The sequence below is a fragment of the Podarcis erhardii genome, assembly GCF_964252035.2.
Source record: "Podarcis erhardii genome assembly, chromosome: 5".
NCBI lineage: Eukaryota > Metazoa > Chordata > Lepidosauria > Squamata > Lacertidae > Podarcis > Podarcis erhardii.
Window position 1 is genome coordinate 19,763,316 of NC_138509.1, and position 23,106 is coordinate 19,786,421.

The following is a 23,106-nucleotide window of genomic DNA, read 5'->3' on the forward strand; positions in this document are numbered from 1 at the left end:
CTGTTCACAATATGATCCCAGAAGGTAGGCAGGCTTAAAAAGGTTACATGCACTTAGAATCTATCTTGTAGCAAGATAGTACTGTCCTCTCTTGGCTGGGAGCCAAGAGGGCATGTTGCTCCTTCAGAAGATGAAGATGGCAGAGAGGCAAGAGGCAAGAGGCAAGAGAGAGAGTGGCTGCCTGCCCTGTGCTTTTATCATTACCTGCACAGGTGAGGCCACACCCACCTCTGGTCACATGCGGAGGAAGTCCGTCCCCAGGAAGTTTACCTGCTTGCTGGACAGACATCCCTCCCCATGTTCTAACATGTACACTCTAGGAATGTTGTCATTGACTGCTCCTGTGTTTACATCCCACATACCCCTTCTCAGGCAATACAACATACACAAAACATAAACAACTTTATTCAACCACCCAGAGTCCCAGCTTGACACGTAGATTCTGGAAACTCTCTCTTGGTAGGGGTTTCGTCAGGATGTCAGCAGTCATCTCTTGGGTGCTGCAGTAGGATAGTTCCACAAGTCCATCCTGGATCATCTGGCGTATGTAGTGGTATTTAACCCCAATGTGTTTTGTTCTGGCCAGGAACTTCTCACTCTGCGTCAGCTTCAGGCAACTTTGATTGTCCTCTAGCAAGCTGACAGGCCCTTTTCTCACCAACCCAAAGTCCTTTATGAGTTGATCAAGCCAGGCGATCTCTCTGCAGGCTTCTGTTGCTGCAACGTATTCTGATTCTGTGGAAGATAATGCTACACAGCTCTGTTTATAACTGCCCCATGAAACAGGTCCATCACCAAACATGAAAACATGACCACTTGTTGATTTATAATCAGCATTATCCCCAGCCCAATCCGCATCAGTGTACCCAACCAACTTAGGATCTCTGACGGCTGGTAACCTTAATTTACAATTCATGGTACCCTTCAAATATCGCACCACCCTCTTTACACCTGCCCAATCATGCTCAGTGGGAGAATTCACTTTTCTGCTAAGAATCCCCACAGCATTTGCTAAGTCAGGTCTACATGTGGTAACTAAATACAAAAGTTTACCAATCGCCGACCTGTAGTCATTGTTGTCTGGCAACTGCTTCGAATCCTGCTGATTCTTCAGGAAGTCAGTAGCCATCGGTGTAGCAACTGGATGTGCGTCTTGCATCTGCATGTGCTCAATCAGCTCGTGGATCTTCTGTCTTTGGCTGAGAAGAAATGAGCCGTCCTCTTCTCTTTCCACCTGGATCCCGAGGTAGTACTGGACATCTCCTAGCTCCTTGACCTCCACCTCTTTGCTAAGGTGTTTTACTATTTGTGTATAGTCTTTCTCACTTGCTGTGGCAATAATCAGGTCATCAACAAAAGCTAAGATATATGAGAATTGTCCATTATTTGACTTACTGTACAAGCACTTATCAGCGTCGCCTTGCTTGTACCCAAGTTGCGTCAGCATTTTATGCAACTTCTGGTTCCAGGCTCTAGCAGCCTGTTTAAGTCCATAAAGTCCTTTCTGGAGTTTGCACACTAAATGTGCCTCATGTGGTTTTACAAAACCTTTGGGCTGTTTCATATAAATTTCTTCAGAAATCTGCCCATGTAGAAAAGCGGTAGCAATGTCTATGTGTTTCACTCTCATTTTCTTGGAGGCTGCAATGCTCAGAAGCATTCTTACGCTGCTGTACCTCACGGTTGGTGCAAAAACTTCATCATAGTCTTCACCAAAACGCTGTGAAAATCCCTGTGCTACAAGTCTAGCTTTGTAGCGCTGCACTTCTCCTTCTGACCCCTTCTTAACCTTGAAAACCCATTTACTGCCAATGGCCTTCTTACCGGGAGGCAGCTCAGTGAGTGTCCAGGTCTTGTTCTGATGCAGTGCATCCATCTCCTCCTGCGCGGCCTTCCTCCAGAGACTGGCTTCTGCAGCTGGCATCTCCTGTATCTCTTCCCAAGTGGAAGGTTCTTGTGGAAACGCCGACCCTGCAAAGTAGGACAACCGTAATGGTGGGACACCTTTGTTGGTTCTGGACGAGCGCCTGACCTCTGGTTCTGCGACCGCATCAGCTTCCTCATCCTCCTCCAACGCAGGCATGTCCCCATCTGAGTCCTCATCTTCGTCTCTGGTGCCGCCAGGGTTCTGGTCCTCTGCGTCTTCTGGTGTGTCGCCTGTAGGGGGCGCTGTAACACTTGAAGGCAGATTATTACTTTGTGGGGTCTCAAAAGGGAAATATACAAATTCTTGAGTCCTTTCTGACTCATCGGAAGAATCCACAACAGTGTTCTTAGTGTCTACCTTTCCATATTCATCAAAATAAACCGCATGGTATGCATTTGTCTTACCAGTTTGTAAGTCCATAATTCTATATCCTTTGCCTCCAGAGGCGTATCCCACCAGGATACCTGCTTTTGCCCTGGAGTCAAGCTTGTGTCTGTGTTCCTTGGGCACGTGGAAATAACACGGACTTCCAAACACACGTATGTGCGACAGATTGGGAGCTTTCCCATGCCAAAGTTCAAATGGTGTGCGCTTTGCACCTTTAGTTGGCAGTCTATTCTGCAAATAGACCGATGTGTACACTCCTTCGGCCCACAGCTTCTGTGGCAAACATGCATCCTTTAGCATGCACCTTGTCATGTCCATAATGGACCTAAACTTTCTCTCAGCTATGGCATTCTGCTGTGGTGTGTAAGGAATTGTGGTTACATGTGCAATTCCTTCCTTGGCCAGGAGAGCCTGCATTTCATTTGAGCAGTACTCACCTCCATTGTCGCTCATTAGCACAGCTGGAGCTCTTTGGAATTTATTCTTGACCATGGCAATGTATTCCTGGAGCTTGTCCACTGTCTCACTCTTCTCTTTGAGAAAATATACAACACAAAATCTTGAAAAGTCATCCAGAAATATTAAAATGTATCTATTCTTTCCCAGTGAGGGAACATTCATGGGTCCACATATGTCAGTGTGCACTATGTCAAGCACTTTGTTGCTTCTTTGTTCTGCACAACGTGGAAATGAAGATTTTACAGCCTTCTCAGTAATACAGCTTATGCACTTTGCTGGAGCTTTGTTGCTCTGCTTTACCTGCAAACCTCTTACAAGATCTCTTTTCTGTAGATCCAGAATGACGTTGGTGTCTCTATGTCCAAGCCTTCTGTGCCATAGGTCCAGATCTGCTTCATCCTTCTGGCTGGAATGTGCCACTTTTGCAGACTGATTCTCTGAAACATCAAGCTCATATACACCATTGATTAGCTTTGCTTGAGCAAACACTTTGCCATTTCTAGTCACCTTGCATTCTCCATTTCCAAATGTGATCTGGAAACCTTTCTTGTCCAGTGTGGACACGCTGATTAAATTGCAGCTCAGCTCTGGTACATACAAAACTCTAGAGATTGTGTTCTCAATGCATTCATTGTTTATATTGCATTTCAGACTCATGGAACCTGCACCTTTTGCTTTAACAATGTTCCCATCTGCAATTTCAATTTCAGATCCTTCTTCATCATTTATCTCATTAAAATAGTCCTTTTTATATGAAAAATGTGAACTGGCACCTGAATCTAAAATCCATTTATTACGTTTATTCTCACGATTCTGGACAGTTAAATTCCTTTCTTGCAGTAGCCATGTGCATTCACATTTCCCCTTCTTTTCTCCTTTTGGCTGAAAGGGGTGGGGTTTCTTGGCTTTAGGAGCCCTGCAATTCTTTGCAATGTGTCCTTCTTTGTTACAATTGAAACAAATCACTTTCTTAGGCATCTCTTTGGACTTTGTACATTGCCTAGATGCATAACTGCTGTCCTTGCTTCTAGCATTTCTCACTGGAGATTCAGCTCTATCTCTGCATTCTTCTTTTAAATAACCAATCAAGTCTTTAAAAGTCAGACCTTGTCTATGATCCATCAAACTTACAAATGCGCTAAAGCGTGGTCCAAGTGATGATAACAAAAATGCTATCTTTGTATCTTCATCAAAAGCTTTGGGAGTCAGATCAATTCTTTGAATAATCTCAGTAAACTTGTTGATGTGCTCTGTGAATTCCTCTTTTGAATTCATCCTCACTCTGGTTAATTTACACACCAGGTTTCTGAAGCAGTTTATGCTAGATTCTCCATACACGCGCTCAATATCTCTTAAGATTTGAGATGCATCATCTGTACTATTTATTAATGATAGCTGCTCATCGCGAAGTCCACTCAAAATTATGTGTTTAGCTTCGCTGTTCATGCGTTTCCAAGCACTTATCTTGGCTAAAGCTTCCTCAGACGATCCCGTAGGTTGAGGGTTTAAAGCTTCCAAAATGTGCTTATAATCTAAACATGCTATCAAGCGCTGCTTCCAGTGTATGAAATTGTGTTCATTCAGCACAGGCATTCCTAGCTTTGCATCACTATCAAAAGCTGCTCTAGCCATCTTAAAATCCAAAAATTTGAAAATTCTTCAAAATTTCAAAATTTCTCAAAATTTTAAAATCAAAATCTCAAAAATCTCAAAATACAAAACAATTCTTCACTGCCTTGGGTCACTGTGAACTCTGAGGGAAGGGGGGGGGTTGCTTAATCCCCACTGCACAATGGAACAAAGGACCATGTGCTTACCAGGAAGTTAACTCAGAAAAATACTACTCAACTCAAAATCACAATCCAACGCAATCCTTCAAAAATACGCAGAAATATGCAATACCGGGGCCCATAACCCTTTGTGGGAATGTTCTGGGGTGCAGGAGAGGATATATTGACTAATTATATCCTTATCCAACTTGTACTAACAAGTTCCCAAAATATCAGCAGAGTTTATAGACATTCCCCTTTAAGTACGCAACGGTAACGCTTGCACAGGTTCGCTAGAACCTCTATAATAATTACTCTGGTAATTTCCCCTTTGTTCCCTCTTAAAATACAAGACACGACACAGTCTTTATAAAAGTATAAAAGAGTTTACTCACGTTCTGTTCACAATATGATCCCAGAAGGTAGGCAGGCTTAAAAAGGTTACATGCACTTAGAATCTATCTTGTAGCAAGATAGTACTGTCCTCTCTTGGCTGGGAGCCAAGAGGGCATGTTGCTCCTTCAGAAGATGAAGATGGCAGAGAGGCAAGAGGCAAGAGGCAAGAGAGAGAGTGGCTGCCTGCCCTGTGCTTTTATCATTACCTGCACAGGTGAGGCCACACCCACCTCTGGTCACATGCGGAGGAAGTCCGTCCCCAGGAAGTTTACCTGCTTGCTGGACAGACATCCCTCCCCATGTTCTAACATGTACACTCTAGGAATGTTGTCATTGACTGCTCCTGTGTTTACATCCCACAAGGCTCTCCAAGAGTCTCCACTTTCCCGGATTTACAGAAGGCGTCCCGGTTTCTGATCTGTTCCTGGAATGACCCCCTTTTCCTAGGGAGATTGTTGGGGGATCAAGATCAAATGGCGAAGAAAGGCGGGAAGAGACCAGTGGCGCCTCCTCTTTGCCCCGAGGCTGCTGTGGAGGCAGATTTGGAGTGGGGAAGAAGTGGAAGTGAGGAAGAACCAGCTCCCAAGCAGAGGGCGGATTCAGGGCAGCCCAGCCAGTCCCCCCCCCCCCCGCTAAGCCTGGAGGGGCCACAGGAGAGCAGAAGGATGAAGGAAGGAAAGGAGCAGCATGGAAGGCGAGAGGGGGCAGCCTTCCTCAGAGGCCAGACATGCTAATACGCTTATCTCGCCTCCTGGGTGGGTCCCCCCTGCGGGGTAGGGTGGGGGGTCATTGTGTTAACAGGGAGCGACGAGGAGACGGGGGGGGGACGGGGGAGGGAGAGGAGCGGGGAGACCAAGGAGAAGGAGGAGGAGTTATCTGGAAGCCGCTCGCCAGGCGCCACCACAGGACACGGCTACCTTCCCTCAGGCATATACAGTGGTACCTCTAGCTCACAGGCAACCCTCCTATAAAGATTCATTGAAGGCCGTAGAGCACAAAACGGGGGGGGGGGGGAGAATTAAGAGCAAGAAAAAGAAACAGATAGGTAGCCGTGTTGGTCTGTCATAGTCAAAACAAAATAAAAAAATTCCTTCCAGTAGCACCTTAAAGACCAACTAAGAAAAAGAAATAAAGTGTTCAAAATATCCCCCCACAAAGTTTTTAATAGATATAAATGCCCATGTTGCAGGCTAAGGCACATACCAGCTAATCTTATATGTCTTTAAAGTTTTGGAGAGCAACTTAACACACTCATGGTAGGAAAATCAATGAAACCTTATATCCCCATCCCAAACTTCTGTTTTTTAAAAAATTCAAGACTCATGAACGGAAACCAAACTTATTAACACAGAAAAGTGTTACTAAATCTACTTATAGCAGGATCTACAAATATACTTTTGCATACAAAGAAAATATACCAACTTCCCCCCACATATATTGCCACGTAATCTAGCCTCAGATACAGAGACTTAAAAAGAAAAGGAAAGGGACAGAAAGCCATTGGTGCATTAAAATATGTCTCAGGAATATTCAGCCATTAGAAGTCCTGACCTTTTATCTCTAGAACCACATGGACCGCACAACTGACTTTTTTCTATGGGAAAATTAAGCCCATGTTTATATGCTTGCACACAGGAAAGTGAATGTTGCAGTAAATGGAAAGTTAAAGGAAGACCCCAGACAAGCTATTAAAAGAAAAAAACTTTATTCAAAACATCCAAGTCATACATTAAAAGGCATTACAAGAGGGAGCTTGGAAAATATGTACAGGATAGCAAGGAAGGAGTTGGGATGCTAATCTGGAACCTGACTTAAAGAGAAAAACTGAGAGTCCGAAGCACTTCCATCAACATTCTGCATTTGTCCAGGATTTGTAGCTGAATAATTCCCCGTTGCAGACCAGGGAGTGTAAGTGCTTGATGCCATGAAGAAGTTCCCAGCTGATGGACCCACCTGAAGAAGTTCCCAGCTGATGGACCCACCTCCGCACCGTAATATGGAACTGGGCAGTTGCTCGTCTGGGAAGTCTCATAAAGCCCAGTTCCAGAAAAAGCAGCTGGCTGGTAAGAAGCAGGGTTCAATTCCAGGGAGCTCTGCTGTTGCAGGGCAGAGAGATCCTCTCCTGGTTGCGTGCTGTTGAGAGGTGGCTGCCACAACCCTGCTCCTCCATAGCTTTCAGCATAATCAAAGTTCTGTGGCTGACAATATTGTTCCATATGAATATTTTGGCTGCTTCCTGGACTGCTTCTTGGGCTGCTGTCCAGGCTGCTTCTTGGACGGGTTCTCTCACTCCGGCTAGAAGGAGCTGCAGCCTGGTTCCCGATCCTTTTCCTGGAACCGATCCTCTTTGGTGTTCTGGCCCTTCTGTTTTGAAACCAGATCTGAACAGAAGAAAGGAGAGAACCAAATGCCCATTATTTCCAAACGGGTAGGTCATAATTTCACTTTCAGGTACAACAACCAAACAAAATTAGTGTATGACAGTGGGAGAACCTACGTTAACTTGTTTTGTGTTGTGCGAAAGGCATATAGGCATTATGTTCAAAAGCCTTTATATCCACGATACCCCCCTCCCCCCCCAAAAAAAAGAACCAAGAAAGAGGAAGTTACCTCTTGAACAAGGCGCCTTTCGCGATAAGATGAGAGGCACCCGGGTGAACTAAGGCCTTCGACTACGCAAGGATTATTCGGAGCGTTTCAAATTGTTCCAGTATGTGCGGTTTAGGGAAGTCTTGGGAGCCCCCACCATCCCGATTCTTACGTGCACACGATCTTCTTCGACTCCGATGCACCTCGCCAGCGCCTCCCTAGTTCCGTATCCGGGGTACCGGTTCTCTTCAAAGGACTTTTTTAGGAGCTCGATTTGGGCAGGGGTGAAAACGGTCCTTTTTCTCCTATCTCCTCCGACTTTGGGGTAGCTTCCTCCTGGGAAAAGACAAAGAGGCAAATCTGAAGGAAGTGCTTGGCTTCAACTGAAGCGACGCTTGCAGATCTTCCTCCCGACATGGAAAGCTCAGGGCTGCATCGCCTGCTCTTGCCCGGGAGCAAGTCCCCCAGAATCGGGCGCTGCCTGAGGTTCCACTGCGTAAAACGACCCCCGGCTTCAGTGGCCATTCTTTCAACCGCCCCGCTGACCACCCACCCGGCAGAGCGCAGAAGGGCAAAGCCTTCCCTTTTTACAGGAAGGCTTTTGTACCTGACATTCAAATCCACGCACTTTGTCGCCTTTAAATAAACCTCCGGTTGCTCGGAGCAAGGCTTGCATGAAAACAAAACAAAGAATTTTAGTAAGAAGTTTACGCTCTTATTTCTATGCCTGCCATTGTTTTCCGTAGCCGATCCTAACCATGATTATTGGGAAATTTAATCCCGTTTATGTGAAAGGTTTTTATCAATCAGAAAATGTGTGTGTAAATGCTTCATGCAGTAAAATGCAGTAAATGCTTCATGCTTACAAGTAAAGATGTGCAATCCAATCTTGCGAAATGTTTCCATCCGAAGACATTTGAGCCCCAGTGTAATCCCTCCCCGGCTACCACAAATGGGTCTTTCCTACACCCTGATCCTGACCCAGAAACAGAAACACCCTTCATTTTTAAAACCGTCGCTTATGAAACCCTGAATTTATATCAATCATTTGAGCAATTTTTTATAGACAAGTGAACTAAAAATCTTCTTAACAATCCTCTCTTCTTACCTCGGCTGGTGGTTTTCATCTTGCAAAAGCGCTGCCTCGCTCTCTTCCAACAAACCTGGTTTCCCCTTGCAAAGTCCCCTTGCTCCTCCAGGCCCGCTCCAGGTTTCTGGAGTTCGGCGCCTTTATAGCCCCTCCTGGCTGCCAATTGGCCGGCGCGTTTTCCTTGGAGAGAAGCGCTCCAATGGGGAGGCGGCTTTTGGGGAGGAGCGAGTTTCAACTTCACTTTTCAAGCGCTGCTTGACCAATCTAGATGGGCTGGAGCGCACCCTTCCCTTGGCATCACCCCTTAGCAAAACTAGTTGAAGGGAATTGAGAGGATGGGTTGAGGAGCGAGAGAGCCAGACAGAACTGTGGTTTATTTTTAAAAATATATCCACCCTCCTTTCTTCTTCTTTTTTTTTCTTTTCTTTTTTCTTCTCCCCCTAATGCCTCAACAAATGAAATGGATTTGTAAAAATGTTACACGGGAAAAAAAATACACGAGGCATTACACTTACACTGTAAAACAAGAAAACCCTTAATAAAATATATTTAAAAAATAATAATATTATTATTATGAAGCTTTCATTTTACAGACAGAGATGCGCCAAGACTTAGGCATGTTGAAAGGCTTTGCCCAAGAAGCCTAGATGCAGCAAGTACACTCTGAAACCCCTTGACTTTTGAGATGAAGAAGGCGCCTTCACTGCACCCTTTTCGGCGCCTGCTATTAACTTCGTTTCCTTTCCTTTACCTGCAAAAAGTTGCTATGCCTTTTAATCGGTGGTTTTAGCTTCACTGTAATTGCATTTTGCATGTTTTTCACTTTGACTTTTATCGATCATGTTCATGCTCTCGTAAGCCGCTTAGAGGTTTTTGTTAAGGTTAGGCGGTGCAAAAACTTGAAGGGAAGAATGTGAGTAACACCATGGCAAATAAAGGGAAGGCAAACTCCTCTTGCCAAGAAGTCAGTAGGTCTTTCAAGCCCAAGCGGGTGATGTTAGATTCTCGGAGTATTCAGCCCCGGACAGAAGCTGCAACCAAATCCTGAATCTACACAGTCTCAAGGCACTGTCGCATGTAACTGCAATGGGGTTGCACTCTGAGGGAAAGCGAGCTTTCCGTTTCCTAGGCTTGCTTCACACGTTGCTGGTGCTTCCTTTCTTGTTCACTTCCACTATTTCTCTTTCTGTCTTTCTATCCCCACAACTTTCACGTGGCATCTTCCTCTGCCTTTCAGGGACTTGCGGCATCCAAATAGCCTGCCGCTCCACCCTGCACCCGGGGCAGGATAGTTGCCTCCGATCCTCAAAGGAACTGAGAACGTCCTGAAACCTTCCAGCTCATACAATGCATGTTCCCAGTCCCTGGCAGTTTGTTAATCAAGAATGGTTCTCTGATGGTCCATTCTTTCTTATTTTTGCATAAGAAAATTAACACAAGGGACCCTCCCTAGGTGTACCTATAAACCCTAATCATAGGTATGCTGACTCAGAATCGGCAAGGAAACTTTTTTTCGAGTAAGAACTACATGTTTTACGGCTGAAAAAAAAGCTTCCGTGAAGGTTGGGGGTGTTACAGAAATATGTGGAAACCTCAGCAAACATATCAGTACTGTCTCAGTCATCGCTTAGAAGCTCGCTATATTTCTGCAGAAGGCAATTGATTTAAATATGTATTCCTGTAAGGTACTTACAGTAGGGACTTGCAGAATTTCCTGGAAAACATTTACTTGTATCCTTTGGGATACAATACGTTGCAATCTATCTCACTATATTCTTCATCATAGCGGGTGAACATCTATCAAGAATATAAGGGGGTTCTTATTGGTTCCAGAATATAGAAATGTGTCCCAACTAATTTGCTTCAAAATTCTCTTATTTTGGAAGGGAGATTTAGGATGCTGTGCAAAGTTCTTAACCCGAGGTACTATTTCTGGATTAGCAGAGTCTAGAACCTGAAGTGTCTGTAACCCGAGGTACCACTGTATTTCTAAGCATTCTTTTCAGGTGGTCATAGTATGGCTTCCATATAGCATCCAAATCTAGGGATTGCGGCATGTATTAGCTGTGAAGTAGCCTGTTTGATTCATCAACCTTGGAATCCAAGTATGTCTGTTTATGGTGGTATGTGAAGTGGATTCCAGACCATTTATACTTGATAGTAAATATTTCCAGACAATTTGGCCTCGGCTAGGGACATTAATCTTCCATTTTCGAGAATCCTTCTTCTATCTCACTTGACAGTCCTGTGAGGCTCCCACAATAAATGAATAAAAAGCTCGCAATCAAGCTGATTTCCAAGTCACGTCATCCTCAGTATTCGTTTCGTATCTCAAAATGGGACAAAGAGATGGTCTTCCCAAGAGGGTTACCAAACCGGGGACTGGGGGTGCAGTGGGGCTCTAGAGGACCAAAAACCTCTGAGACACACATCTCCCCTGCTCCCTGCCCTCTTCCTCAGCAGCTGGGAAACTTTTCCGGAGAGAGGAGACCGTCCTTCACGAAAGCAGAGGCCACAATAAATTTGGTTTGCGCTGTTAATTCAACACGTGTATTTCCGAGCAGAAAGGTGACCTCCTGCTCCGTGTGTTTCAGCAGCCATGCAGTTTAAGTGTTCATTCCGACAACCACCAGCACAGGGCTCATCTCACACGGGCATGGCTGCTGTTCGTATTAGGAAGTCACTTTGGGGTACATTGTGCTTGGAAAGTTGCCACGTTACAATTGACGCGGGGAAACATGGGGATCTTTGAACCTTGGAGGAGAAAGGGACATCAGGTATAAACGAACTCGTAATAGGTTGAAACGCAGCTATGTATTTTATACCTAAACTTTGTTTGCTGGTTTTCCTTTCCTCGCCCTCCTACAAATAAAAGCAATTCAGTGTTCCGGGTTGCTATGTTCTCATGGTTTTTATTTACTGAATTTGTACCCGGAGCCCAGATCGGCAGTGCACACTTTGAAGGATTGTGTGGGGGTGGGTGGGGGGGTGCTGATACGCCGCCAAATATATATATTCCCTGAGGGAAGATGGCGCCACCGCCGCCGCGCCCTGTGGTGGCGCCCTATGGAGTCCGGCTACCAGATAACTCTGACGGGCTTCCCTCTCGCCATTGTCTTCCCTTATTACTTTCCCTCAGCATCAGCGCCATAACCAACGTCTTCCTGGGGCAACGGGGGGGGAGGGGCGTCCTTCCCGCTCCTCTTTCTCGTCCCAACGGCCGCCCATCCCCCACTCCCTCTCCCTTCGCCTCATAGAATCCAGTTGGCGCCGCGCGTCGTTTCCCGCCCAAACCGCCCCCGCGCATGCGCCCCTGGTCTCCCCGCTTCTCCCCCTCCCCCCGGTCTCCTCTTCGCTCCCTCTTCACACAATGACCCCCCCGCCCCACCCGTGAGGCGAGATAAGCGCATTAGCATGTCTGGCCTCTGAGGAAGGCTGCCCCCTCTCGCCTTCCATGCTGCTCCTTTCATTCCTCCATCCCTCTGCTCCCCTCTGGCCCCTCCAGGCTCAGCGCGGGGGGGGGGGGCTGGGCTGCCCTGAATCCGCCTCTGCTTGGAAGCTTTTTGTTCTCTTTTATTTTTGGTTGATCATGATTTTTAATTATTATAAATCAAGACAGATCCATTTAGTCAGAAATACCTCCCTCTCAATCACTACCATTTCATTTACTTATGTATTGCTTTTGAAATGAACCCCACAAAGTGGTTTACATCAATATATCAAAACAATAAGCATCCATTAAAAATGTAAGAAAACAGCAAAGGTAAACTGCAAGAGGGGAAAGTTCAATGATTTTAGGATTGTAGCTTTTAAAAGTGTAGTTTAGTGGGAGAGAATTTTTTCTCTATCCACTTTCTCCATGCAATGCAAAATTTTATAAATTTTTGTCATGCCACCTCTTATTCTATTTTTCTCTAAACCAAAAAGTCCCCAATGCTCCAACCTTTCCTCATTCTTCCATCCACTTGATCACTCTGCCAGCCCTTTTCTGAATTATCTGAACTGGAGATCTGTGATAACGCATCACCTGCTTGTATGCATAGGGTGGGATGGGGGGCGCAACTAATCCCTGTCCCGCTCCCCCCCTCCAGTCCTAATTGCTTTCTAAATTGCTGTTTCCTTTGCATGGCAGTGGTGGGAAGAAGGTGGGAAGAACGCTGCGTGTTTTGCAGTAGATCAGAAAGGATTGCTGACCTCACCTCCCCGTGTTTATAAATACAGTAACCGCAAAATAGTAATAATAATAATAATTTATTATTTATACCCCGCCCATCTGGCTGGATTTCCCCAGCCACTCTGGACAGCTGCCAACTGAATATTAAAAACAGTACAGTGTCATACATTAAAAACTTCCCTAAACAGGGCTGCCTTCAGTTGTCTTTTAAAAGTAAAATAGTTGTTTATCTCTTTGACATCTGATGGGAGGGCGTTCCACAGGGCAGGCGCCACTACCGAGAAGGCCCTCTGTCTGGTTCCCTGTAACCTTACTTCTGGCAATGAGGGAACCGCCAGAAGGCCCTCGGCGCTGGATCTCAGTGTCCGGGCTGAACGGTGGGGTGGAAATGCTCCTTCAGGTATACAGGACCGAGGCCGTTTAGGGCTTTAAAGGTCAGCACCAACACTTTGAATTGTGCTCGGAAACGTACTGGGAGCCAATGCAGATCTCTCAGAACTGGTGTTATGTGGTCCCGGCAGCCACTCCCAGTCACCAGTCCAGCTGCCGCATTCTGGATTAATTGCAGTTTCTGGGTCACCTTCAAAGGTAGCCCCACGTAGAGCGCGTTGCAGTAGTCCAAGCGGGAGATAACTAGAGCATGCACCACTCTGGCGAGACAGTCTGCGGGCAGGTAGGGTCTTAGCCTGCGTACCAGGTGGAGCTGGTAGACAGCTGCCCTGGACACAGAATTAATCTGTGCCTCCATGGACATCTGTGAGTCCAAAATGACTCCCAGGCTGCGCACCTGGTCCTTCAGGGGCACAGTTACCCCATTCAGGACCAGGGAATCCCCCAGACCCGCCCGCTCCCTGTCCCCAAAAAACAGTACTTCTGTCTTGTCAAGATTCAACCTCAATCTGTTAGCCACCATCCATCCTCCAACAGCCTCCAGGCACTCACACAGGACCTTCACCGCCTTCACTGGTTCTAATTTAAAGGAGAGGTAGAGCTGGGTGTCATCTACATACTGATGAACACCCAGCCCAAACCCCTTGATGATCTCTCCCAGCGGCTTCATATAGATATTAAAAAGCATGGGGGAGAGGACGGAACCCTGAGGCACCCCACAAGTGAGAGCCCAGGGGTCTGAACACTCATCCCCCCACCACTTTCTGGACACGGCCCAGGAGAAAGGAGCGGAAGCACATGGACCGCATAACAGTGCCCCCAGCTTGACGGTCCAGAAGGATGTTATGGTCAATGGTGTCAAAGGCCGCTGAGAGATCCAGCAGAACTAGGAAACAGCTCTCACCTTTGTCCCTAGCCCGCCGGAGATCATTAACCAGCGCGACCAAGGCAGTTTCAGTCCCATGGTGAGGCCTGAATCCCGATTGGAAGGGATCCCAATGGTCTGCATCCTCCAGGCGTGCTTGGAATTGTTTGGCAACCACCCGCTCAATCACCTTGCCCAAGAATGGTAAATTTGAGACTGGGTGATAGTTGGCCAAATTGGCTGGGTCTAAAGATGTTTTTTTAAGAAGCAGTTTAATGACCACCTCTTTCTGCTGGACTGGGAAGGCTCCCTCACAGAGGGAAGCATTCAGCACCCCGCAGAGCCCATCGCCCAGCCCTTCCCGGCTCGCTTTTATCAGCCAGGATGGGCAAGGATCAAGGAGACAGGTGGTCGGTTTCACTTGTCCAAGCAGCCTGTCCACATCCTCGGAGGTAACAGATTGGAACTGATCCCATGTAACAGGACTAGACAGAACTCTAGCACTCTCCCACCCTGGCCCTGCTCCCACGGTGGAGTCTACCTCCTTCTGAATCTGAGCGACTTTATCTGCAAAAAACTTTGCAAAAGCATTGCAGGAGATCTTGGGGTCCCTACCAGGCCCTGGTGGTGCAGGTGGTACCGATAGATTGCAAACCACCTGCATGGACAGAGATCAAGAGAACAAGAAGCTGCTTGCAACATTGCAAGGGTCCTGTTCACATCGGCAGAAACAGAAACAGACATTTATCCCACAAAATGTGGGAAGGTGCTGCACTTCCTAGAATAGCTTCCTTTTACTTCTCTTGTGGCTCAGCTGTATTTACAACTGTTCAATTAGCAGAAATGTCACCAGTGAACTGTTTCCCATCACTGTGTCTTCATGGCAGCAAGACATGGAACTAAAGGCATGAAGTGGTACCAGAAAAATTAGCAAGCAATATTAGTTACATATAATATATCACAGTGGTTTACATTTGCATATATATATATATATATATATATATATATATATATATCACAACATAATTAAAATAATTAAAAACAAACACCAGCAGACCATTGTGGGTGATGTGCTTTAAATTGCCTGCAAAGGCTTCGTGGGACAGAAAAGTTTTCTGCCCATTCATGAGTTCCAAGCATGGATACAACCATAAGCAAAGAGATGGAAGCTGGAAATGAGCTGATGCAAGAGCCAACAATTCCACTGCATGCAGAAGGTCCCAGGTCCAACTCCTGGTGTCTCCTGATCAGACTCCCACCTGAAACCCTAGAGAGCTGCTCCACAGTGTAGAAGCAGAACCATCAAATGGTCAAGTTGGCAGGGACCCTGAGGGTCATCTCTTCCAAGCCCCTACAATGCTAGAATCCTATTGTTTTTCTGCAAACAACAAATGGGTAGTTTAAAAAGATCCTACCATTTTCTCCATTAAATGCATAGTTTGGAAACTGAAAACACACTCATTGAAGACTGTTGGGACGCAACCAGAATAATAAACCAAACAAACAACAAACTCTATAATATTATTTCCTTGTGGTCTCAAAATATGAGCAACCCATAATAATCATGAACAGGTGACAACCCTATCATTAAAATTGGCAGTGTAATCCTTATGATTATGATTAACTATTAAACAATCAACATTAACTTACATAACAGCACACAACAATACAAGATTTACACCACACACTACATCCTTACAATCTACAACTACTTTTCAAAGAAAGAGGAAAAAGGAAAATAAAGAAAAAGGTAAAGATAAAAAATTAAAGTAATTAAAATATAATTCCGATTATTCTCATTGTACTATTTCTCATGTTGTTATTTATCACACAGTGCCTTATTGTTCTGTTTTCCAAAATTTTATCAAAGAAGTTCTATTGTATTTGTTATCACAATAATTTTTCAAATATTCTTTAAATACTATCCATTCCTTATTGATCTTCTGCATCGGGTATCCTCTAACTCTCCCTGTCATCCTTGCCAATTGTAAGTATTCTATCATTTTAACCTGCCATTCGGTTTTTGTGAGGGGTCTTTTCACTCTTCCAATTCTTCGCCACCAGGATCCTGGCTGCTGTTTTTGCATACATGAAGAGTGGTCTTCTATTTAAAAAAAATTCTGTTGACATTATTGCTAAAAAGAAGGCTTCTGGTCTGGTCTCTTTGTAAATGGGAATTTTAGTATCTTTTTAAATTCATTAGTAAGATTATAGCACACTGTAAACTTCATGTCCACCTTCCATAATTTCTCCCACTGGTTCATGTGAATATTCTATCCAAGTTCTTGGGCCCAACGCACCAGCACCACTTTTTTTTTTACCTTTTCTTTTACCTCCCGCTCAAGATATAGATTGTACATTTTTGAAATATATTTTCCTTTGGATTGGATTAGTTCTTTTTCCAAATCTGATATCTTATTTTCAAATCCTTTTTTTAATCTATACTTAATCTTTCATTTAATTGAAAATATGGTAACTAATCCGTCAGGTACAACCTAATTTCTTCAGACTTCTTCAGCGTCAATTTGTTATTGTTTTCTTCTAATATCATTCTATACATTGGCAGTCTCCTTTCATATTTTTCTTTTTTACTGCCATGCCTTCTGTCGGTGAGGTCCCCCAGGGGTTCTTTGGTTCTAATATTTCTTTATATTTTCTCCCATATTTTATAAGGGGATTTTCTCACTATATGGTTTAAAGAAAACCTTCCCATAGACTAAATACGTGTGCCACAAAAATAAAATCCACTGAATTAAATGGGACTTACTCCATAGTGTGTTTAGGATCGTAGTCTTAATTTAAAAAATGAAATAAAAAATAAACTTTCCTTGCAGTTGTGGCTGTGAATGCCTATTTTATTCAGTTGTATTTTATCCTTTTCTGATACTTTCCAAACAGCTCTGAGACTTTGGTAATCATCCAATTTTGGTTAACCTGTTCAGAGGAGAGGATTCAGGTCAATCTGTTATAAAACAAGAGTGACTACAGAGATGCATTGGTGACACTTTCCTATCACAGGCCTTGGGTGACAGCCCATTAACCTCAAAACACCTCTTTATGAGTAACAGGCCATATAACAGGATTGTGGACAAGAGGGACCAGACGCTGTGGCAGAGACAGGTACCAACTTTGTTCCCGTATCTAGTTTAACATAATTATTACAGGAGCTAAGAATGTCAATACAACCTGAGGGGCTAATTCACCTGCTCATCTTCCAAAGTAATATATGCCATCAGTTGCCTTCTAGCTGGTCTATGCAAAAGAATGAACGAGCACAAATCTGAAATGGCAGTATAGAAAAGCCAAAGAGGGAACATTTCACCTTCTCAGGATGCTCTGTCACTGACCTTAAGGTGTTCATTATTGAATGACGTGACCTCAAACCATGAGACCATTGTATTACAACCCACCAGTGCTATTATTTGCAGATGGAATCAGTACAATAGGGGCTGGGTTTACGGTTTTTAAAACCACACTGGATGTGCTAAAAACTGGCTTACCAGTGCAAGGATGTCTGTGTTATCAACTACTGTTTTTGGTGCATCACTGCAATTTAAAAGGTCATAATCCTCAATTGTATAATTCAGCATTTAGTTTCCCTCTGATCTCTTTTTACAAGCTCCCCATCAATTGTGTCCCTGCAACTCAGGATAACCCTTTATGCATCCAATGAAGTGAATTATATTGTGTGTGTCATAATATATATTTTTTATCTTTCAGGTGCTACAAGACTCTTCTGTTGGTTTTGCAGAATTGAAAAGATTCGCCCTGCACCAATTTTACAATGATTGCTCACAGATTGATATGGTGATCTGAAAAAGCCATTGTGAAATGGGTAGTAACTTTTGTGCTAGATTCTACTGCCTCAAATGAATGGCATCTCAGCCTGTGGTCTTTATCTTGCAGGTCATTATTACAACATCTTATTGTGCTTAAATAAGAAAGAAACTCTGATCTCCCTCACCCCCTGCTTTGTGAAACACATTACCCTACTGTGGATTGTGGAGTTGTTGTTGTTGTTTTCTAATAGGCCAGCATGGCTACTTTTGCTTTTAATTGAGCTTATTTACAATGGATAGAGTATTCGTCATCTCCAAGAGAAAGCAGCTTTTTTTTCTTTTTTTAGGGATGAGGGACATACAGAGTCAGTATAGACTGAGTTCATCTTCTGAAGGCAAGGATATGGTTTGTATGTTTGTTTTTTAATTGCATGCATTAAATGCTTGTTTTTATTTCTTTAACTGCAAATGATTCTGGAAGAATATCTGGTCAGTTGGCAACTAATGAACTACTTGTAGCTATTTTATTCACAGATCTCTTGTATCACATCTAATTTGTGCATATGTGACCACCTTTCTGTATATAAGGTCTGTTTAGGAGAATGCCAGGTTTTCCAAGCATTCTGCTCTACACTGTAGCCAACCATATCACTATGCAAAACCAAAAGCAGGACACAGGTCAGGTGAGTACCCTTTCGTCCTGTTCTTTCCCAGTAATTGATATGCCTCTGATAGCATATATCCATAATGATTAGTAGCCACTGATAGTCTTAGCATTCATGAATTTGCCTAATCTCTTGAGAAAGGTTGGCAGCCATAATCACATCTTGAGTAATTCCAGGGCTGTGCTTACACACACACACACACACACACACACACACACACACAGACTAAGATGTGGACCCAGATCAGCCCTATCCCAACCTAGGTCACACCCAAGCCAGATCTGGTCCTATATCAGGGTAGGACTAAAGGGGCAGGGCAGGGTAGGACAAATCCACTAGATTCAGTATGATCTGCCCAATCTAGTGCCCAGCCCCATTAAATTCCATAGTGCAGTGTTGAGAAATATAGTGGACTGGGCAGGTGAGGTTTTATGATATGGATTTGTCATATATTCCAAGCCCAAAGCCTATATCTCAGTGAATGGAGTAAATTCAGACATGCAGATTATGTAGAGATACTCAACAGAGAGGTCCTCTATCCCCACTGCTGTTTGCACTTTCCACTGTTAGCAGAACTTGTGTATTAGTAAGTTCAGTGGGACTACTTCTAAATTAGTTGTCCTAAGAGGGTCCAATTTAGAATCTAAAATTAACTGACTTATTTTATTATGACTAAACCTGGTTAAATCAAGGCTGAACGGCACAGAAGGCAAACTGTATTGGGCACAATCTAGTTCACAGGCAACCCTCCCAAAAAGCTTCATTGAAGGCAGTAGAGCACAAACCTTGGGGGGGGGGAATTAAGAGCAAGAAAATGAAATAAAGTGTTCAAAATATCCCCCACAAAGTTTTTAATAGATATAAATGCCCATGTTGCAGGCTAAGGCACATACAAGTTAAACTTATATGTCTTTAAAGCTTTGGAGAGCAACTTAACACACTCATGGTAGGAAAATCAATTAAACCTTATATCCCCATCTTACACTTCTGTGTTTTAAAAAATGGAAGACTCATGAATGGAAACCAAACTTATTAACACAGAAAAGTGTTACTAAATCTACTTATACCAGGATGTACAAATATACTTTTCCATACAAAGAAAATACAGCAACTTCCCACCACATTGATTGCCATCTACTCTAGCCTCAGATACAGAGACTTGAAAAGAAAAGGAAAGGGACAGAAAGCCCATTGGTGCATTAAAATGTGTCTCAGGAATATTCAGCCATTAGAAGACCTGACCTTTTATCTCTAGAACCACATGTACCGTACAACTAACTTTTTTCCATGGGAAAATTAAGCTTGCACACAGGAAAGTGAATGTTACAGTAAATGGAAAGTTAAAAGAAGACTCCAGACAAGCTATTAAAAAAACAAACATTATTCAAAACATACATTCAAAGTCATACATTAAAAGGCATTAAAAGAGGGAGCTTGGAAAATATGTACAGGATAGCAAGGAAGGAGTTGGGATGCTAATCTGGAACCTGACTTAAAGAGAAAAACTGAGAGTCCAAAACACTTCCATCAACATTTTGCATTTGTCCAGGATTTGTAGCTGAATAATTCCCCATTGCAGACCAGGGAGTGTAAGTGCTTGATTCCATGAAGAAGTTATCAGCTGATGGTGGAGGCTGCCTCACCACCTCCGCACCGTAATATGGAACTGGGCTGTTGCTCGCCTGGGAAGTCTCACAAAGCCCAGGTCCACAAAAAGCAGCTTGCTGGTAAGAAGCAGGGTTCAATTCCAAGGAGCTCTGCTGTTGCGGGGCACACTCTCCCGGTTGCGTGTTGTTGAGAGGTGGTTGCCACAACCCTGCTTCTCCATAGCTTTCAGCATAATCAAAGTTCTGTGGCTGGTAATATTGTCGCGTGTGAATATTTTGAATATTTTGGCTGATTGCTGGACTGCTTCTCGGGCTGCTGTCCAGGCTGCTTCTTGGACAGGTTCTCTCACTGTAGGTATAAGGAGCTGCAGCCTGGTTCCCGATCCTTATCCTGGAACCTATCCTCTTTGGTGTTCTGGCCCTTCTGTTTTGAAACCAGACCTGAACAGAAGAAAGGAGAGAACCAAACGGGTAGGTCATAATTTCACTTTTAGGTAAAACAACCAAGCATAGATTAGTGTATGACAGTGGGAGAACCTACGTTAATTTATTTTTTGTTGTGCAAAAGGCATATAGGCATTATGTTCTGTGAATATAGAAGACATTGTTACCATGAATATGTCTTTTTGATCCAACAGAGAGAATTACATTTAATAAATTATGCTTATTCCGCTGGGGTTTCTCTTTAGTTCTCTGCAGCATTTTTCTACTATCTTCAGCTCCGCATTCAAATATCCCATGTTCATAATCTCCAGTTACTGTTAAATATAAACCTTCTAAGTTGGAGTTACACATAGGTAGCCGTGTTGGTCTGCCATAGTCAAAACAAAACAAATTCCTTCCAGTAGCACCTTAAAGACCAACTAAGTCAGTTCTTGGTATGAGCTTTCGTGTGCATGCACACTTCTTCAGATACACGGTGTATCTGAAGAAGTGTGCATGCACACGAAAGCTCATACCAAGAACTGACTTAGTTGGTCTTTAAGGTGCTACTGGAAGGAATTTGTTTTGTTTCTTCTAAGTTGGAATGACTAAATACTGCTATTTGGCTGTCTTTTGTTCTGCAGTATCAGAAAAAGCCACCTTTAAAAGCTACACAAGTGTACAGTTCCACAAGTCTTTCTTTATTGAAGTATAACCTGTGGATGTGAGCTTCACATGTAAGAAATTTTCAAGCGTTTGTTAATGCCAAGTGGATGGCGGCATACAAGACTTAACATCTCTGTGTGCATTTGTGCTAGAAGGCAACACTTTATGCCTGGCAATTGTTTTAAACATTCAATAAACTTAGTAATAGTAATTTTAAATAGCTCACTCAGAAAACCTACCCATCTGTTGTGCCCTGTTTGGGGTCTTCTGCCACAGCCTCCCAAGTGTCCTGTGGGTAATGGACTAGGCAGGGAAGGGTTTATAGATATATATTTCTAAATGCCAATTTCTCTGTAGGAGAGAACTAAGTACTTACTCAACTTTTGCCAGAAAAAACAATGCAACATAACTCGTTTTAGTCTCCCCAGTGCAAGCTGTTTATGGCTGCAGTCCTTTGCACATTACCTTGGGAGTTAGTGTTAAAAACCAGATTTAATGTACTTTTAGCACTAAGCCCATCCATTGCAGAAATTAGATTTCTAAGGTGGGTATCTGAATTTTTAAAAAAATGATTTAAACTCAGTATCTGCATCAAATGTGTCAAATGAATGTGTGCTGTGCATAAATTTACTAGGAATTAGAGGGAAATTCTCACTATAATAAGGATGGCAAACATTGATCCAAACAACTGAAAAAAGTTTAGAACTTTGCTTAGTTGGCATTGTTAAGTTAGAGCTCCTCCTGTTGGCCTTTCTGTGAACATGATCACAGTGATCAGGGTTGTAGATTAAGGCCGTCATGCTTCTAGTATACCGGTTCAGACTTAGTTCTCTGCTTTTGTTTTTTTTTTTTACTTTTTTCTCACACTGTTAGGTGTTGTTGCTGTTGCTGCAGTTGCTTCCAGTTACTAGCTGTATTTCATTATAACGACACCTGCTGTAGCATGCTAACTGTAGCAGGAACCCCCCACCCCAGTCATTCAGTTTCTACAAACTTCACACACACTCACACACTACATACGCTACGCTTCTGTTATAAATTCATAGAAAATCAACCATACATCGGTTTTGCACTGTTCCACTTTTATTTTACTCCATGAAGGAAGGACTACAAAATGCGGAAGGTTTGATACAGGGCAGCCATAATCCCTTCACCATCCCAGCACATCCACAGGAGCCCTGCCCAGTTGCTATGCCAACCCTGATGGTCCTAGACAGAAGACAATCAAGATCACAAAGAACTTGCATATGGGAGTGGATTCAGCATGGACTGAAACAAAGGACAATGATCAGATCTTCCCTCTGGGGGCAGGAAACTGCCAAGTCCCCTTTGTCTCCTGGAAGTGACTCATGGGGAGGGGGAGAGAAGGGAATGAGCCAGGTGACAGGACACTCAGGTTACCACCCCAACTCCTCCCTCAACCCCTCCTTTCTGTAATGTATGCATGATGTTTCTGGGGGTGGGCTTGACCTAGAGGAGGGGAATTTCAAAAGTTTTTATAAGGTCTTGCACACCATTTTTCTGTGTCTTTCCTCTCACCTACAAGTGAGGGGAGTACCCTGTTGCAACAGTCAATAAAGGCCAAGCCTACAGGCTGCTGATTTGCTCCAATTTACTCTGGTTGGTGTCTTTACTTTTTGTCCAAGGGAGCACTCGGATTTTTCTGGTTACATAGCTAAGAGAGCAAGCTAAAAATCAGAAAGCCCCAGCTTTGACTGCTGCCTCTCTCATGCATTCACGAGGTGACCTTTGGTAATGCACTTTCTGTGCCCCCCACATCTGCAGCATGGGGGATAATAATACTGATTTCCATTACAGGGCTGTTAAAGTTTACAACAATATAACGCTCATTTGAACACTTGAAAGTGCTATACAAATGTTAAGGATTATTCCATTGTTTTTCAAATGGTTATGAGATGC

At 43.7% G+C, this 23,106-nt stretch overlaps 2 protein-coding genes and 2 long non-coding RNA genes across 5 annotated transcripts in view; 1 reads left to right on the top strand and 3 right to left on the bottom strand.

Moving 5' to 3' along the window:
- Nucleotides 1-5,287: 5,287 nt before the first annotated feature.
- Nucleotides 5,288-8,919, bottom strand: LOC309342731 (uncharacterized protein; the record flags this gene model as incomplete). The annotated part of the gene is made up of 4 exons (XM_081863564.1): nt 8,636-8,919; nt 7,700-7,863; nt 6,892-7,319; nt 5,288-5,381 (listed from the first exon to the last, which is right to left on the bottom strand). The coding sequence occupies exons 1-4, from the start codon at nt 8,652-8,654 to the stop codon at nt 5,288-5,290; spliced, it is 705 nt and encodes a 234-aa protein (XP_081719690.1). The 5' UTR covers nt 8,655-8,919.
- A 258-nt stretch (nt 8,920-9,177) lies between these two features.
- LOC309341526 lies at nt 9,178-10,196 on the bottom strand. Its single transcript, XR_014156374.1, has 2 exons — nt 9,716-10,196; nt 9,178-9,466 (listed from the first exon to the last, which is right to left on the bottom strand). It is a non-coding gene; the product is annotated as an uncharacterized lncRNA (long non-coding RNA).
- Nucleotides 10,197-17,050: 6,854 nt separating this feature from the next.
- Nucleotides 17,051-18,509, top strand: LOC309341638. 2 transcript variants are annotated; one of them, XR_014156479.1, is made up of 3 exons: nt 17,051-17,166; nt 17,767-18,243; nt 18,424-18,509. It is a non-coding gene; the product is annotated as an uncharacterized lncRNA (long non-coding RNA). The 2 variants fall into 2 exon arrangements; XR_014156480.1 differs by having other exon boundaries at nt 17,767-18,231; nt 18,414-18,491.
- Nucleotides 18,510-19,139: 630 nt separating this feature from the next.
- Nucleotides 19,140-23,106, bottom strand: part of LOC309342753 (uncharacterized protein) — a gene marked incomplete at its 5' end in the record, with an annotated part of 74,647 nt that continues 70,680 nt past the window's right edge. Inside the window, one exon of the mRNA XM_081863579.1 lies at nt 19,140-20,538. Within this exon, the coding sequence (XP_081719705.1) occupies nt 19,966-20,538 (573 nt within the window). The 3' untranslated portion in view covers nt 19,140-19,965. The remainder of the gene's footprint in view (nt 20,539-23,106) is intronic.